At 43.2% G+C, this 19,288-nt stretch overlaps 1 protein-coding gene and 1 long non-coding RNA gene across 2 annotated transcripts; both read right to left on the reverse strand.

Moving 5' to 3' along the window:
* Nucleotides 1-1,107: 1,107 nt before the first annotated feature.
* On the reverse strand, nucleotides 1,108-16,565 carry C13H5orf15 (chromosome 13 C5orf15 homolog). Its single transcript, XM_028527626.2, has 3 exons — nucleotides 16,363-16,565; nucleotides 4,248-4,777; nucleotides 1,108-2,589 (listed from the first exon to the last, which is right to left on the reverse strand). Exons 1-3 carry the CDS (start codon nucleotides 16,499-16,501, stop codon nucleotides 2,458-2,460), a joined length of 801 nt encoding a protein of 266 aa, XP_028383427.1. The 5' UTR covers nucleotides 16,502-16,565; the 3' UTR covers nucleotides 1,108-2,457.
* Nucleotides 9,295-11,388, reverse strand: LOC118497843. The gene is made up of 2 exons (XR_004900351.1): nucleotides 9,898-11,388; nucleotides 9,295-9,655 (listed from the first exon to the last, which is right to left on the reverse strand). It is a non-coding gene; the product is annotated as an uncharacterized LOC118497843 (long non-coding RNA).
* Nucleotides 16,566-19,288: the final 2,723 nt, after the last annotated feature.

Below are 19,288 nucleotides of genomic sequence, written 5' to 3' on the forward strand. Positions count from 1 at the left end.
ATGTTAAAGGGACTTATCTAAGATCAAAACTACTAACAGTAAAATGACAACCAACTCACAACTATCAACAACTGGATCAAAAAAAAACAAAAACAAACTGAACAACTAGAACAGGAACAGAATCACAGAAATGGAGATCACATGAAGGGTTACCAGCAGGGAGGGTGAACGAGGAAGATGGGGAAAAGGTACAGGTAGTAAGAAGCATAAACGGTAGGTACAAAATAGACAGGGTGAGGGTAAGAATAGTATTGGAAATGGAGAAGCCAACGAACTTACATGCATGGTCCATGACTTTATGAGCTAAGCACGGGTTGGGGGAGAGACTGCTGGAGGGAAGGGGAGTACCAGGTGAAGGAGGGCAAAGGGTAAAAAAATTGGGACAACTGTAATGACATAATCAATAAAATATACTTTTTTTAAAAAAAAAAAAGGAAACCGAGGAGCAGGGTACCTGGGTCCAGCTAAAGCGCCGGTCTGCTCCCCGCAACGGAGCGCACTGTGTGAGAAGCGGTGGAGAGAAGCCTGAGCTGCTGGGACCCACTCCCTGTGAAATCACGGCAGGATAAGTGTGTGGGGGCGGGGGGGGCTCTGGAATGATAAAATTCTTTTTTAATTCTGTATGAGATCAAATTCATTTAAAAATTATAAACATACATGTCTGGATGTTTAATCAATGCACGAACTGGTTTTTCAACGTCAGAAGCTACTCGATTTCAGCACTGGGCCTGGAGCGGCAGGGACGGTGCCTCAGGAAGAACCCGAGAGCCCTGGATGCACCGTGGGGGATGACCCCAGGACCGGGAGGCTTTGGCAGGCAGACAGCAGGGGCCGGGATGCTAGAGAGCACGCACTGATTTAGCTGCTGTACTTTTCTTTGCAATCCTACTTTGCACCAGTTTCCAACCTCAGCACTTAGCGGTAAACTGAACCTGAAGGAGGATGTAGAAACTAAGTGGAATTCGTAGAGGCAGGGTCCTACGGCTAAAAGGGACAGAAGCAAGCTAGTCAGCTCAGCATCCCCCCAACATGGCACTAACCCTGTGACCACCCAGATAAAGGACCCCATGCCATCATTAAAATAAAACATTCTCATGAAATCATGGATTGATATATGTTTGCCATTTATTTTTTGAAATCTTATTCAAAATATTAAATAATACAATTTCAGATATAAAAAAAATGACTGCAATAAAACAGTGCAGGCGTATTTCCGCTGTGCTCCCCTTTCGTGTTAGGACAGTAAGCTGTCCACAGCGAGAAAGGACAGACCGCCCCGCCGCCCCCACCTCTGCGCGGAGCACGTGCCTCCTCGCTCGCCGGGCTTCGTGAGTGGGTGTTTGACGCACATCAGGGGTTACGTTTTCCAAAGGCTATAGTGACACTTGTACGTCGACCACGGATCAAATCACGTATTTACACACTGATCAATTCTTTATGATAGACAGGCCAAACTAAAATGCAGTAAGTGATTTCCCATCGCGGTTTAAATAAAAAGGGAGACAAGTACAGCGGGAGAAGACGTCGGTGTGCACATACAGTCTCTACGCACACACCTCCGTTCAGGCTCAATTCTAATTTGAAAGCCCTAAACATAATATTACTTAAGTAACAATGGCCCCCAAAATTTATTCAAAATTACTAAAAAAAATAAACAAAGTGAAAAATTCTGATATAATTCTAAACTCTGCCCCCTGCCTGAAAGCTTGGAGGAACCCGTGCTATAATCAATTGCTAACTAAAAGCAATTGTACATGTATTAATATTTTACCACAATTTCTATCTCTAAATTTAATTCAGTAATTCAAACCAAAAAATAATATCTCTATAACATTTTACCCATGTCCACTGCAAACTGCAGTCTCTAGTGCCAGAATTTCTAGAAACGTTTATTAATTGACCTAAAATTGTGATCAGATTGAATATTATCATTATCTAAAATTATGTTTATCTTAAATTATGTTTAAATTATCCAAAAATATCCAAAGCAATTTTTCTGGAGAACAAAAATGTTACTTATATGCAAAATATTATTACATACATCCTTGTAGTAACAGTTTGGGAGAAAAAAGTGTCCTTAAAAACAGGATTTGGATGGCAGGAAAAAAATCTGAGTCAGCAGTACCAGGTATGCTAGAATTTAGTCACAAGTTTGGGATCTCTTAAAAGTAGCGTTACTAATACTTCCAGAAGTAAAATAAAGACATCTAAAACAATGAAAACTAACAGGAAATGCTTAGCTCCACACTTTGGACACCTGATTGAATTCACCTCTGAAAGTGTGCAGAAAAAATTATACACTCCTTGTTTGTGACATTTAATTTCCAAAGCACCAAGGCAAAATAAAGAGAGACCCACCTCTCATTTAATACCAATTGCCTATGGCATACCTCTGCACAGTATATTATAAAAAGTCAAGCAAATAAAATTACATAAGCAAACTCAAATCACACAGCTTTAAAAAATATAATCATTGGTAATCTTCAGAGAAGGCATTGCCTCGTTAACGTTCTGGTCTAGGCGATGATACTCCACTGTTTTGGAACAAAGGCCATCACGCCATTTCCTGCTCTGAACCAGGAGGAAAATCTGGAATGAAACAAAATAAATCAGATATGCACAAGAAAACGGAAGAGACGCTAAAAGTCTTTATAACAACTGAAATAGCCCCCTTCTCTCTTCAAACACAAAAAGTAAAAGACCACCAACAACAAAAGGGCTATTTTTTTTCCCATCTTGTAAACAAGCCGAGACGGTGTTTCTCAAGTTCTAGTGGACATGGACTGCTTGTTAGAGACTGATTCCCGGGCAGTGTCTTCAGAGGTGAGTCAGTCAGGAGTCTGTGCTGGAGTCCAGAAACCTACTGTCTGACCAGCCCCTGAGGTGTTCAGAGACGGCCCAACACTAAACACTGGGAAGAACATCCCTGGCACTCCAAACTGTGTCCACCTACAAATTTACAAAGCTAGTGACAGGCACTAAGCCACAAGTGACCAACAGGACTTCAGAATCACTGATTCTCAAAGCTGGAAGGCCCTTTGAAATTACTTGGTCAATTCTGTCATCTCTTATATGAGAAAACCCAGGCCCCTAAGGCAAAGGTGGCTTTCCAGGGATCACAAAGCAAGTAAGAATACAATCAAAAACAGAGATTTCCTAGTCAGGACATATTACAAAGGACGTTCTGTGTTTGATTTTCCCTTTCAGTATCTGAAAAGCTGAACCCTTCGGCTGGCTGCCAAGATGCCCCCTCACACTGAATTACCCATCCAGTCCTCCATAAGCCTCCTTTGCCTCATGGAATCCAACAAACCAATTCTAGTACAGAAATGTTCATCACAACATCATTTCTGAACCAAAAACTGAAAATCTTCTAAATATTCAACTAGAAAACAGCTAAATAAACCATGTAGCTGTTAAATCATGTTTTTAAAGAATATTAATGTAAAATGCTCATGATTTGTTAGGTAAAAAGATACAAAACTCTACATGAGATTAAATGCATTTAAAAATCATCACATGCATATATATGTCTGAATTATATACATATTTGCAGACCAGAAATATGCCAAACATTAATAATGCTCAGCTTTGGGTGGTAGCCTACATTTTCATTTCTATACTTTTCTATGTTTTCTGAATTCCCTAAAATAAGCATGTAATACTTTTACAACCAGGAAAAAAGTTATTAAAATATCACTAAGTTCAATGGTTAATTAAAAGTACTAAATTAATGATCTTTCTCCACAAGTATTCCCACTGAAATAGCAGTGCAAAATTAAGATATAAAAACTTTTTTTTTAAAAAATCACTGGGTTTGGAGTTTTCTCATTAAAAAATAATTTTATTTCCTTTCTTAGAAGCACATGTAGTAAACCATTCTGTCCATAATTTGTTAAAATACACTAGATTTATGAACTGAATAGGCATCTCAATGTTTTACCATTTTAAACTTCACTAAAGAAAAAACCCTGGTGTGGCTCAGTGGATTGAGTGCCAGCCTGCAAACCGAAAGGTCACTGGTCAGTTCCCAGTCAGGGCACATGCCCGGACTGCTGGCCATGTTCCCAGCTGGGGGCTGTGTGAGATGCAACCTATCGACACATCTCTCGTTCATCAATGTTTCTCTCCCTCTCTTTCTCCCTCCCTTCCCCTCTAAAAATAAAGTAAATAAAATCTTAAAAGACAAAAGAAATATGACTGAGATATTAAAGGGCAAATGAGGGGCTAAAAATCCCCAAACTTACCTTCCTTTTGTTGTGATATGTAATATAAATAATAGCAATGCAAAAAGCAAAAATAAGAAGATGAAAAAAGAAATGGCTGTCTTCCTCCTCTATATCTGAGGATGGGGTCTTGAAAGACCTCACAGACTGTTCAATCTCCACGTAGCCCCTGTTTTCCGCCAACGCCTCACTGGGCTCGTCGTCCCTGGGGCTGGTGGTCCAGTCGTAGTCTGTCTCTCCGTAATCCCCGTTGTCCAGAGTGTCTCTGGCGGTGGATGGAGAGCTATTCAGCGCGAGAAGATCCTCCTCTTCTATGCTAGGGTCTTCATTGCGATCAGCTTCCTCTTGGGACAGGGAAGTGGTTGGTGAGGGATGAGGGGAGACAGATGCCCCCCCACTCTTCTCCGGACTGGTGGTGGGAGGGAGAGTGGTGCTGATCTGGGGAAGAGGAGGTTCGGTTTGTTTTTCAGGTGTTAAAACTGCACTCGCATTTGCAGTGGAAATGTCTTCCTTGAATTCAGTCTGGCTTGATGACTGAATCGGCACCACAGCTAAAAAAAAGTGAATAAAGAACATTAAGCTGAAATCTCTAATTTTATATCCATTAAGCTAGGAGCTCGTTTACCTAAATTTTCCACTAAGCATTTCTCTTTGCTGAATTCACATACCTTGCTCTTGAGAATTAGTTAATGAGTCTCAATAGGCAGCAGTTATTGTCTTAAGTTGATTATCCACCAGATAACAGCTACCCTACCAAGCAGCAACAGCCTAAGCAGCAGGGAAGACCCAGCCAGCACCGAAAGAGAAAGAGAAAAAAACAAAGAGGGTCTGACTGTAGGTCCCAGGGCCACGCCCACACAGCATGCTCCTGCACCCCGAGGTTTTCATTTCACAGGGGTGGGCTTCAGCAATCCTCCCCCCGCCAGGCTCCAGCCCTCGCCCGGAATGGAAAGACCGTGGCTGACGCTTACAAGCAGGCCACACACTAGATATGAAATTTGAACTTAAGTACTTTCAACACAATACAACAAATTCACGAATAGCTAATGTACACAGCATTTCTAAATGACACCAGAACTGAAAGACGCCCCCCACATCTTCCAAATTTTTTTTTAAAAAAGCATTCTTACAAAGAAGAAAGGAAAAACTCCTAAAGGGAAAGAATTGGAAACGAGCTTAAAACCAAAACACTGGGGAAGGCAACCTAGGTGTGGGACACCAAACACGCACAAGCTCTCTCCCTGTGCCGCACCCACTCAGCGCAGTGTCCAAAGTAAGAGTTAAATCAGCTACCGCAGCCCCCGCTGGGGTGCTCAGTGGACTGGGCGCCGGCCTGCAAACGAAGTCTGTGGTTTGATTCCCAGGCAGGACACAAGCCTGGGTTGCAGGCCAGATCCCTAGTGGGGGGCTTGCAAGAGGCAACTGATTGATGTACCTCTCGCACTGATGTTTCTCTGCCTTCTCTTTCTCCCTACCCTTCCCCTCTCTCCAAAAATAAATAAATAAAATCTTTTTTAAAAAGTAAAATTAAAAAAATAAATAAATTAGTTTCAGCAGTAACTCTATATACCTGAAGTTCAGAGGCATGTCAGCTGAAATTTAAGTGTTTCTCATTTACAATCTAATGTAGCATCTGTTGGACAGCTTCAAGAATAGCCAGTATACTTAAAAAACTGTCATGTGAGATTTAAAAATACTCGGATAATATTTTTAAATCTACCACAGTAAAAGAAAACACTTATAGGGCCAAGATTAAACCAAATCATTCCTGGGCTTTCAAAAACGTGCGTGCGGGCACACAAATGAACAGTCTCACAGTCTCAGACAACTCTTTCTCCGCGAATCCTCTCTGGTGTGCTCGTCCCAGCTGGCATCTATTTCATACAGAAGAAATAAACAGCTAGTCTCGACTGGACTGAATAGAACCTCAGAACAAATATTTTAGTAAATTAGTAAAAAGTTTAGTAATTTAGTAGAATTCTCTTAAAACAGCTGTAACAGTTGGTTCCTTGAAATTTTTCACTAGAAGAAAAAAAATAAGCAGGGCTACAACTGAGTACATTATTCAGAAAACTATTAACAGGAATTTCCTTTTTTATTTCATTTATTATTTTTTAGAGAGAGGGGAAGGGAGGGAAAAAGAAAAGGACAGAAACATTGATGTGCAAGAGACATATTGATCAGTGGCCTCTCACACACCCCCAGCTGGGGACCTGGCCAGCAACCCAGGCATGTGCCCTGACTGGGAATCGAACTAGTGACCTTTCAGTTCAGAGGCCGGTTCTCAATCCACTCACTGAGCCACACCAGCCAGGACTAACAGGAATTTCTCACAAGAATTTTTACACATTTATCACTTCAATTTAATTATGATTCAGGCAAGCATTCACAAATTGCTATTTCTCTGATATTTTTTTATGATTATTTCTAATCATAATTTCTCTTTGTCAGAGAAATTATGATTAATTTCTCTGTTAATTATGATTAATTTCGTGTTAGGAAATACGTTTTAAAGTAAAATTTTAAAGTTGGGAGCCAACAAGCAAACTTTGACTTTTTAAAAAATTATTTTTCTAGACTTGACTTTTAGAATAGTCATGTATATTTCAAGAGCACAAGCTGACAGGGATGGGAATGATCATGATTTGTCCCCAACTCCCATCGCTCCCCACACCCACAAACCCCTCCCTCCAGTGCACTCCAGAATTCAGTCACTCACCAGCAGACCCCTTCTTTCATCCTTCACTTTCTTGTTATAACTGAAACCTGAAACCCCCTTAAAGACACTTCCCCTGCAGCCCTTTCAATGAATAGCTTTTTCCTCCCACATCCTTGTAGCCCAATGGAGTGTGGAGAAGGGGGAACTGTTCTACTACAGAAGGGGTAGAGCCTCTTCCACACTGCCCCCTTGCCCCCAGCCTTACTCTCCTGTCATCAGCTTTCACCCACTAACCTTTGTCCTTGAACTCCCTGTCTGGGTCCCTAACTTTCCACCAGTGTAGCTTCTGGCTAGAGCTCACTCTACCCAAGGGCTCTGTCCTGATTTCAACATCCTTGACCCCCTGTATCTATTCTGATGAGCCAGCCCTCCCCTTCACCTTAACTTCTCACTCCCATGGTCATTACCACTACAGGACTTCCAGAACCTCAATTTCATGTGTCCCACTCACTGACCTGCCTTCCGGTCCTTCAAGTTCATTCCCTGGTATTCTGAATCCATCAAAACTGTGATTCCCCGATCACTCCACCTATTCAGTCCCTCAGGGATACCACCCCACCCTCACCCAATACACTCTCGTCCCTCTTGACCCAGATTCCATTCTGTGTTCACCAGTGTCCCTCTCTTGCATTCAATTCCCTTCACTCTTGCTCACTCTGTCCCAGACACTCAGTGAGGCTGCATCCCGAGCTAAAGCAAACTCTGACTCCGTCTGCACCACACAGCTGAGCATGGCTGAAAATATACAACCATGCCACTGCTTTTATTTCATTTTAAATGCAATGCCAAAATGCTGTTGGCAATTATACTGTATTTTCCTAGTCCGTCCACCCTACTGCTCTCTTAGGAGACCATTCATATTTTCCCCTGTCCTCAAACTTCCATACCACCTCTGTTGTCCTCACTTTCAACTGCTGACTCCACTCCCTAACTTCTCTGGGAAAATGGAACGATCAGAAGAGAACTCCCCTAACTACCCAAACTCTACAGGCTCATAAACCCAACTGCCTACTTGGAATCTCCTCTTACATGGTGGACATCCAAATTAACATGTCCAAAATAAATTCTGCTTCTGGCCACCAGGAAAATGGAGTAAACATACATTTTCCTATTCTTCCCACCAAACACAATTAAAGTCCTCCATGACACATCCTGGGTTGGCCAAAAAGTCCATTACATTTTTTCTGTAAAATAAAAGACACATTTTTTCATTTTCACCAATAACTTTATTGATTTGGATATTTTGACTGTGTCGGCTATCTCCTGCTATTGGCTGTAGTGGGCAGAGGCCAGGGGTGCTGCTAAACATCTTCCAGTGCATAGGACAGCCCCACAGCAAAGGGTTATTTGGCCAAAATGTCAACAGTACCAAGAAAGTTCGCAAATCACTTTTGACACGTTCGATCAGTCACAGCACCTTCCCCATACACTGCACTAATCTGTTTTGCATTTCTGTTGCATTTTAACCTTTCCTGAAATAATAAAACATAATATGCCAAAAATGTTGTGTATCTTCTTCCATCATCAATATTAAAATGGCTGCACAAAAATTTACCGATTTTGATAAGGTCTTTTTTTTAATGCAAGCTGATATGAGAGCTGCCACAATACAGTCTAACAAAATTGTTTCAAATGAAGTTAAAGACAAGGAAGCACTACTAGAGCCATTATGGGAAAGAAACAAATGAACTTTTTGGCCAACCCAGTGCAGCATACCACATGCAGACTCTGGAAGGTGGAGACTAACTCAGCAGAGCGGCTATAGACCTTTGGACCTGAGAAATGACCAATGGTGGACTTCCTAGATTTTCTTTTTGCCTCAGGTACTGGATACCTGGAGCTGAACAAGGCAGCGACCTGGAAACACTGAGGGGTACAGACAGAAAGCGCCCCACCAGAAGCCTGCTCTCTCTAGCCCGATCAGGAGCGAGACATCTTGGCAAGAAAGAAAACGTTCACACAATGACTGCTGCGCCCATCCCCACCAGGGGAGGCCAAGTGGGTGCCTAGATCCCCACCCCCCAGACTGTGACAAGGCGTCCCTCCCCTTCACAAGGGGGTGGGGCCAAGAGGCCCAGTAAAGAGTCAAGACTGGCCCATCGCCCAGCAGCAAGGCCACCCCCCCATTACGTGGACGGAGACCATGAGGGGGACCCAAACTCCCACCCTCGCCCAGAGGTAACATGCAAATGGGGATTCCTACCTCCCTCTGTCAGTGCTGTGCGGCAACCCCTCCTTCTCTCCCCTCCCCTGCCAGAGCAACGTCATAAAAAGCCAAGTAGAAGAAAAAGTTTAAATAAAACCAAAGTCTGAAAACACAAACTACCACAGCTCACCCAATATGAAATACATTATTTAAGTAGTCCTATAACTACTAAGGAAATTAAATTCTTAATTTTAAAACTCCCCCCAAAGAAAGCTCTTGACCCAAATGGTTCACTAGAGAATTGTTTAAAGAAGAATTAACACCAATTCTATATAATCTCCTCCAGGCAACAGAAAAAGAGGGAACACTCCTCAACTCATTTTATGAACCTAACATTAGCATCTTGATACCAAAACTAAAGGTACTGCAGAAAAAGAAAACTAAAGACTGATACCTTTTATAGCATGGATATAAACATTAACAAAATACTAGCATACAGAAATCAGCAATATATAGAAAGAATGATGTTCTATGAACAGTAAGGTTTATTCCAGGGATACAAGACTGGTTCAGCCCTGGCTGGCGTAGCTCAGTGGATTGAGAGTGGGCCTACAAACCAAAGTGTCGCAGATTCGATTCCCAGTCAGGGTACATGCCTGGGTTGCAGGCCATGACCCCCAGCAACCGCACATTGATGTTTCTGTTTCTGTTTCTCTCTCTCTCTATCTATCTCTCTCTCTCTCTCTATCTCCCTCCCTTCCCTCTCTAAAAATAAATAAATAAATAAAATCTTTTAAACAATAGACTGGTTCAATACTCAAAATTAATCAATGTAATCAATCATATCAACAAGCTAAGTGAACCTTGACCTAAGTTCTCATAATTATATAAAAATAAAAAATGGGTCACAAACTTAAATGTAAAAGGGAAAACTACAAAGTTTTTAGAAAAAGACAGGGGAAAATCTTTGGAATCCAGCACTAGGGAACTAGGGAAGTTCTTAGACCTGACACCAAAGACAAAATACATAAGAGGAAAAATTCATAACTGGGTTTCATCAAAATTAAAAACTTTTGCTCCATGAAGGACCTTCCCGTAAGGATGAAAAGACAAGCTACAGAGTGGGAGAAATATTATTAAGCCCCATATCCAACAAAGGACTAGTACCTAATATACATAAATAACTCTGAAACTCAAAAGGGAAGAAAACCACCCAATTAGAACACAGGCAAAAGTCTCAAAGAGACATTTCACCTAAGAGAATACACTAACTCCTCATCCCCACTCATCAGTTACCAATAGGTTTTGCAACCTTAAGTGAAACAAAGTGTAACTAAACCAAATTCACCACAGGCTGTATGATATAAACAAGAGTTAAGTTCCTACAACATTACAATGATAAACAAAACCTTATTCCAGGACCTGCTGTGTACAGATGGCAAATAAGCACATGAAAAGGCATGAGCCATTAGGGAAATGCAAAATAAAACCACAATGAGATATCACTGCTCAGCTATCAGAATGACTAAAATAAAAAATAATGACAATACCAAATGCTGGTGAGGATGCAAAGAAACTAGATCACTCATATATTACTAGTGGTAATGTAAAATAGGAAAGCCATGCCAGAAAAGTTTGGTGATTTCTCAAAAAACTAAATATGCAACTACCATATGACCCAGCAATTGCTCTCCCGGGCATTTATCCCAGAGAACTCAAAACCTGTGTTCACACAAAAATCTGAATGTTTACAGCAGCTTTATGCATAATAGCCAGAAACTGGAAACAACACAGATGTCCCTCAACAGATGAATGGTTAAACCCAGTGTAGTGCCCATCCATCCCATGGAATGTTATTCAGCAATAAAATGAAACAAACTATTGACACGTGAAACAACTTGGATGACTCTCCGGAGAATTACACTAGGTGAAAAAAGCAATCCCAACAAGTTATATACCATCTGATTCCATTTATATCACATTCTCAAAATGACAAAATTATGAACCTAAAAAACAGAGTAGTGGCTCCCAGGCTTTCAGGAGGGGTGTGACTAGGAGGGAAGTGGGGGTGACCAAAAAGGGCAACTAGAGGTCCTCAGGGTGATGGCAATGCTCTCTCTCCACCAGACCGACATCGGCATGCGGACTGTGATACTTCCCTGCAGCTTTGCAAGATGCTGGGGAAAACTGGGTAGAGGATACACAGTACCTCTTTATTATTTCTGGCAACTACAAGTGAATCTACAATTAAAATAAAAAGTTTCATTTTATTTTTTAAAAGATTTTTTATTTATTTATTTTTAGAGAAAGTGGAAGGGAGCGAGAAAGAGAGGAAGAGAAACATTAATGTGTGGTTGCCTCTCACATGCCCCCATACTAGGGACCTGGCCTGCAACCCAGGCATGCACCCTGACTGGGAATCAAACTAGCGACCCTTTGGTTTGCAGGCCCATGCTCAATCCACTGAGCCACACGAGCCAGGGCAAAAGTTTCATTTGAAAATGCATTTTTAGCCCTGGCTGGCGTAGCTCAGTGGATGGAGCGCGGGCTGGGAACCAAAGTGTCCCAGGTTCGATTCCCAGCCAGGGTACATTCCTGGGTTGCAGGCCATAACCTCCAGCAACCGCACACTGATCTCTCTCTCTCTCTCTCTCCCTCCCTTCCCTCTCTAAAAATAAATAAATAAAATATTTAAAAAAAAAAAAAAAAGAAACTCCATTTTTCTAACTACTCAAGCCAAAAACCTTGTAATCATCCTTTTCTTAATACCCCACATCCAATCCGTGACTCTACCTTGGAAATGCATGCAGAATTTGAAGGCTTTCCACCCTCCACCGCCACTGCCTCGCCCCAGCCATCATCATCATACCCGCATATCACAGGAGCCTTCTCAACGATCCATCCGCCTGCTCCCACCCTAAGCCCCACTGTCCACTCTCCACAACAGCCAGAGTCCAGCCAGAGTCGTCATGTAAAAACTAAGTTAGACGACGTTCCTCCTCTGCTTAAACCCCCTGGGAGCTCTCGGAGTACGGCAGAGGGCAGTCAACAACAGTGTGGTAATCAGGCAGGGCACTGCGTGGGCGCTGGAACTATCAGGGGGACGCTCTGTAAAGTATAGGACTGTCCTACCACTGTGCTGTACACCTGACACGAACACAAAGTAATACGGAATGTCAACTGTATTTGAACAACATTAAACCCTCCAGGAGTTCCCCATTTCTCTCAGAAACGAAATGCCAAGTCCTCGTAACAGCCCACAAGACCCTGCCTGGCCCAACCTACGTGACTTCAGTCCCGTCACCTCTTACTCGCCTCCGACACTCTGCCCCACCGCCAACTCAATGCACAGCAGGCATTCACTGTGCAGTGCCCCTGTTCCTGACCCACTCCCGCTGCACCAGTGCCCGAGCTGCAGAGCTGCACTGTCGCACCTACTGCGCCCTCTGAAAAGCCCATCCCAAAGCTCTCCACCCGACAAAACCCCACTCCTTCTCCTAAGACATCCCATTGTCACTCTGTGTGTTGTGGCAACTCCAATAGGTAGCACCAAGTAGGAGGAGAACTAGTTAGTACTGTCCAAAAACTGAAACCTGGAAGTAATACACAGGAAGACAAACTAAGAATTCATCTAAAACATTTGATGCAAATTAGATCAACCTCCTGGACCCCCACCCCTTCAAAACAGAGAAGTGGACCCAGTCAGATAAGAACAAAGTGATAACTCTAACTTGATAGATTTAATTGCTGAGCTTCTAAAAAATATATTACTTTACACTTTTAAATGTTCCATTTCTACCCTTTCTTAGTTGGTATTACCTTTCTACTTAAACTTTAACATTTAAAAAATAAAACTTCCCAATTTTAATTATCTTCTATTAGTCTCTTTAAAAAAAAAAAAAAAAAAAAAGCACTGCCTTAAACCCTGGCTGGTGTGGCTCAGTGGACTGAGTGCCAGACTGCAAATCAAAGGGTCGCAGATTCCATCCCATCTGTGGTGCATGCCTGAGTTGCGGGCCAGGTCCCCAGTAGGGGGCGCACAAAAAACAAACACACATGGGTGTTTCCCTCTCTAAAAATAAATAAAATCTTTTTCTTTTAAAAAAAAAAAATAAATAAACACTGCCTTAACATAACTACATCATAGCTACATCTCTAACAAGAATGCAGAGGACCCTAAGAATTCACTCACACACTGGACTGGAAAGCATTACCTTAGGAAATTAAACACATTACACATTAAATTAGGTGACCGCTTTGGAGCAAATATGAGGGCAAATGTGAAAAAGCAGACACCTTTGACATGACATGGCAAGATTTGGTCATAAGGTGATCATCCAGTGATACAAAATAATGCTTATATTAATTTTTTTAGACCTTATAAAAACAAAAACATAAAACTTAAAAATTCTTACAGATTGCCAAGAATATACCCAAGCACTGAAATTTTAAGAAACCTAATAAGGAATAAGTTTAAATAAATCTGAGGGGGTAACTTTCTAACTTCCTGTGCTTACTGAAGTTTGGAACTCAGTACAGTCTATCTAGACTTTAATTTTCTGATTACAGGAGTGATACTCTGAGACCCTAAGGCGTGCTTATAAAAACATTAATATTAGCCAATGCTTTATAAATGCTACACTATATTGCAATTAAGTTGTTTCCCTATTAAAAGTATATATTTAGTTTTAAGTTCTTTTCAGTAGGGAATGATATGAATTTTATATATATATATGATAAAAAAAGAAAAAGAATCCCTGAGATGCCCCACTCTAGTTGAGCAATATTTCTGGGGTTCTAATAAATAAAAAGCTACATAAGAGGACACCTTAACACTCCACACTCCCTCTCACTTACCCACCCCCAATCAAAAGATTTTCAACCATCTCTTAGGGGGAAGTTACTTCTGAAACTACAGTTACTAGACATATATCCCCCAAACTATATATCTTACACATTCCAGCAAGAAATGTGAATGTATAAATGTCAGTTTTGTCTTGAATGATTAAATGACCAAAACAATCATGCCACTTAAGTGCTTTAGGAACACGACTAGCTGCATCAGCCGGGGAAATCCTCCTTATATTTTATTAATGAGGAAAGGGCCTTGGGAAAATGGACCACAGTCCTTCCCCACAGACTTGCAAACACTTCCAGAGTAGGGTGGGGGGAGGGCAGTTGCCCCACCCTCAGCAACCACAGCACTTTCATAGGAGAATGTCCGTCTAGACAGCCCACTGGCAATAAGAGAACACTACCCCTTTCACACTGTTTTTCACCTGAAAACTCAAAAAAGGGGGAAAAGCAGGACTGTGTCTTGGCCTGAAGGAAAAAAGGGACTACTATGCCCTGGCTGGCATAGCTCAGTGGATTGAGCGTGGGCTGCGAACCCACGAATCACAGGTTCAATTCCCAGTCAGGGCACATGCCTGGGTTGCAGGCCAGGTCCCCAGTGAGGGCCACATGAGAAGCAACCACACATTGATGTTTCTCTCTCTCTCTTTCTCCCTCCCTTCCCAACTCTAAAAATAAATAAATAAAATCTTTTTAAAAAAGGGACTACTAAATAAAATACTGCTTAATCATTGTATGTTCTTATTAGTAGATTTGTTTCCCCTAAGCCTCAGACCCTGGTTTATAGATTTCCTCATTTCTCAATGAAGGCTTCAATGTCTTGATTCACAATGTAACATTTCTAAGCAAAGTGAAACTTAACCATGCAGCATTGTTTACAATACTCAAGATATGGAAATGACCCAAGTGCCCATCAATGGACGAATGACTAAGGAAGATGTTACATATATATACATGTGGAACATTACTCAGCCATAAAAAAAAAAAGAATGGAATCTGGCCATTTGGGACAACGTGGATGGACTCTGAGGGCATTATGCAGAGCAAGATAAATACCATTCACTTATATGTGCAATCTTAAAAAACAAACAAATCAATACAAGACAAACAAAAAAGGCCAAGCTCATAGATACAGAGAACAGAGTGGTGGTTTGTGAATGGGGTGGAGAGGAGTATTGGTAAAGAGAGTCAGAAAGTACAAACGTTCCGTTATAAAATAAGTCGGGGGGTGGGGAGTGTAAGGTGCCGCATGGTGACTACAGTTAATAATGGTGTATTGCATCTTTGAAAGCTATGTGAGAAAATCTTAAAAGTTCTCATTACGAGAAAATACCTGTAACTACATATGAGAATATATGGTAAGTAGACTTACTCCGGTGATCAGTCTGCCGTGTGTACAAATATCGTATCATTATGTTGTACACCTGAAACTAATATAAAGTTCTATGTCAATGATGCCCCAATTAAAAAATTATAAATATTTTAAAGAGGAAATACTTAAATCCTATACAGCCATTAAAATGAAGCAGGATTGCCCCCAGCGGGGTGGCTCTGTTGGTTAGACCATCATCCCCATACACCAAGGCTATTGGTTCGATCCCAGGTCAGGGCACATACAAGAAACAACCAATACAACTATAAATAAGTAAAACAACAACTCTCTCTACCCGCCCCCCCAAAAAATCAATAAATAAAAATTTTAAAGAAGGAAATGGAGCAGGACCGTCCGGTTCACCCGGGACACAGAGAAGGGGGACCACGTCCACAAGGAACCTCCCTCATCCTGGAACTCCTCTCCTCCCCCGAGCCCCTGAAGTCTGGCTCTTCCCCGAACACCAGATCCAGAGCTCAGCGATGCCAGGACCCGAAGAAAGCTTTTTCCCTTCACTTCTGCTTTCCAAAGTACTCCAGGGCTCAGCCTGGCCACCGCTCCTGCCCACCGAGGTCCTGCCGGGCCCGAGTGCGCTCCCTTTGGGACCCTCTGCCGACACCACGACCTCTAACCTCGGCCCGCGCCTCAGCACCTGCCTCCTGCGCCTCCCCTTCTACACCGTCCACACTACCGCCTCCAAGAGCTCTGGAGACGCCCCCTAGCACCTCTCCCCGCCGCTGCCCACCCAGGAGCCCAAACCACACCCCCCGCCCGCCTCCCCGCCCCTCTGCACGCCGCGCTCACCGCTCCCAGCGTCCCTGCCCCTCTCGGCCCCTCTCCTCCGGCCTCTCAGAGTCTCATGTCCTCAGACCCGTTCAGACAGCCTCCTCTCCCTCCCCGGGCAGGCAGCGACCCGGCCCCGCCTAGACGACGCGGTCCGCTCGGGACACTCGGAGGCGCCCCTTCCCCGGCTCTGCGCGTCTCCGGGTCCGCGCCCCGGTCCTCGAGGCTCCCCGTAGCCGCCCCGCCGCCGCAGCCCCTTTACCGCTGGACACGGTGGCGGACGCGAGCAGGAGCGCCAGGACCAGCGGCCGCTCCAAGCCCCCGGGGACCTGGGTGCCTGGCCTGGGCGGCAGCTTCGCTCGCACGGCCCCACTCATCCTCCTCACAGCGACAGCGGCCATAACGGACTCTGCCCGGAACCTGCGCTGTTGCTAGGCTCTACGTCGTGACGTCAGGCACTGCGTAAGGCTTCTCGTCCCTTACGTTTGGGCGTGATGACGTTGACCCTGGAGCGGGGCTCCCGGAAGGGAAATACGGAGGAAGGATGCGGGGGTGGGGTCGAGGGGGGCTGCGCAGGTCTGCTGCGGGTTAAGGATGTACCGTGCTCGGTGTGAAGAGGGTCAGAGCGAGGCCCTCCCTGCCTCCCGCACGATGGGGTACCTCGCAGCCTACAAAAGTGCCCTCAAACGTCTTTGAACGGAAGAGCTGACTATTTAATACCCCGATCCCTAAGGGACCCCTTCCCTGTGTCCTCGGGGAAACGAATGTTAACAGTGGCGATGGCCAGGTGGTGGGGTTATAAGCAAATGTTTTATTTATTTTTTATCTTTACCCATACTCTTCAGCAAATATTTAGCACCTCTCCATGTTTCGGTGTACAGCAGTGAACGAAAGGAACCCCTACTTGTGTGGAGTTTACTTTCCTGGGAGGGACTCGATCGTGTGAAATGAACACTATATACAGTAGAAAGCGTGTTGAGGAAGAAAAGCCGGGAAGCTGGCTAGGAAATAGAGGTGCAGAGCTTCCGCGTTTTCTGCAATTTCTATTACTTTTTAAATTATGTAACTTTTAAAAGTCCCCGAATATGAAAATTCAAATTTAGAAACGTTCAGGGAGTTCCCCCTATTAAGGCCCCGGCACAGAGCTTTGGTCTGTATGTTCTGTAAATGTTTCCTTAATAAACATCTGTAGGCTTCAAATAATAAAAGTTCCATTGGATCAATTTGCAGGAAAATGAGCACGTTCACAAAGTAAAACGTTTTCTGCGCCAACAGCTTCACCACTCTGGGCTCCCGAGCCCCTCGAAAGATTGCTGCCATCCCCCCAGACACAGCTGAGCAGCCTCTGAAGAGGCCTGTGTTCTCCTGAATTTGGTTTCCCTTAACATTCGTCTGGCCCAGGTGACAGCTCTGAAACACACAAATTCCACGTTGTTAAGAAAACTGAGAAGCCATTCATCTGTTCATTCCCCTCAGCCCACCACAAGCCTAGACAGGCTGAATGGTGCCCTTATTGCAAAGTTGCCAGGGTAGCCAGGGCACCACGGGTCCCTTCTGTGAGCACAGAAACCACCACTCAGCTTAATGAATTGGCTTCTCAATTCTAGCTTCTGCTCCTTGGGAGACTCAGGTTTAAACAGACCTTTTTCTGTAATAAACACACCTTCAATCCTCTCCTTGGTCCCCAGATTGTTTCAGTTCTCTTTCGGTGAGCTATCGTGAACTCAAGGCATTTTACACGATATTCTGGCATGCTGTGTGCAACAAGCAGGTATTTGTACCTGGCATGTGACTGGAAGCGCCCAGTACCCAGCGTGTGCCAAAATCTCAAGACCAATTCAACAAAGTTCACTTCGAAATAGCTGCACATCATTCATTATGAACCTGATAAAGACAGTATGACAAATACTGAGGCCAGCAGATCTAGGGTGATCAGTTACACAAAATACTAGACATAAATCTGATACCTGTTTGGAATTGTCACTTCCAGATATCCATAAAAAGGAGTGCTGCCTAAAAATGTATCATTGAATAGAAAAAAAAGGTTCATATTTGCTGAAACTGGGTAATGTAGATGCAGATACTATTCTACCTTGTGAATGTTTGAAATTTAATCTTTACCCAAGGACATGTTTATTGATTTTGAGAAGGGAGAAACATTGATTGGTTGTTTCCCATATGCTCCAACCTGGGATCCAACCAACAACCTAGGTATGTACCCTGAGAACCAAACCCACAACCTTTTGATGTATGAGATACTCCGACCAAGCCACCCCGCCAGGCTTCACCATGTTATTTTTTAGTTATAAATATATGGCAGAATTCTAAAACCCCCAATGATCCATGCCTTCATAGGACCTCCTGCTCTTGAGTGTGGGAGGGACGTGTAAATACATCACTCCTGTGATTAGGCTGCTATATGGCACAGGTGACTTTGAGAGATCATCTTCAGTGGGCCTCACCTAATCAGGTGAGTCCTTGAAAGGGTTGGGGCAAGTTATAGGGGTGTAATATACAACATGGTAACTATAATTAATGAGGCTGTGTCGTATATTTGAAAATTGCTGAGAATAGATCTTAAAAGTTCTTATAAGAAAAAATTGTAACTGTATATGGTGATAGATGTTAACTAGACTCTTACTGTGATTATTTTGCAATATATACAAACATTGAGTCATTATGCTGTATACCTAAAACTAAGGTAATGTGAATTACATATCAATAAAAATAAATAACCTTTACAAGGGGGTGGGGCTATTCCTGAAGATTTTAAGTGTGAGAGGGATTTGACCGTGAGTTTTTCTGTTGTAGCTTTGAGGATCGGGGGGACCGTGTGGCAAGTGTGCAGGCAGCCTCCTTTGATGAGAGAGGCCCCTTGCTGATGGCCAGCAAGGAAACAGGGGCCACTATTCTACAACCAACAGGAGCCGAATTCTGCCATGACCTTGGGAACCTGGAAGAAGACCCCAAGCTCCAGATGAGAACACAGCCTGGCTGACATCCTAATTTCCACATTGTGACAAACTTAACAGAGAGCCCAGCCACACCGGGCTTGGATTTCTGACCTGTGGACCTGTGAGATGAGTGTTGTTTGTAAGCCACTAAATCGGTGGTAATTTCTTATGCAACAATAGAAACTAAAAATATCACACACACAGAGAACAAAGGGTCAAAGAAAAAGACCAAAT

The sequence above is a fragment of the Phyllostomus discolor genome, chromosome 13, assembly GCF_004126475.2.
Source record: "Phyllostomus discolor isolate MPI-MPIP mPhyDis1 chromosome 13, mPhyDis1.pri.v3, whole genome shotgun sequence".
NCBI lineage: Eukaryota > Metazoa > Chordata > Mammalia > Chiroptera > Phyllostomidae > Phyllostomus > Phyllostomus discolor.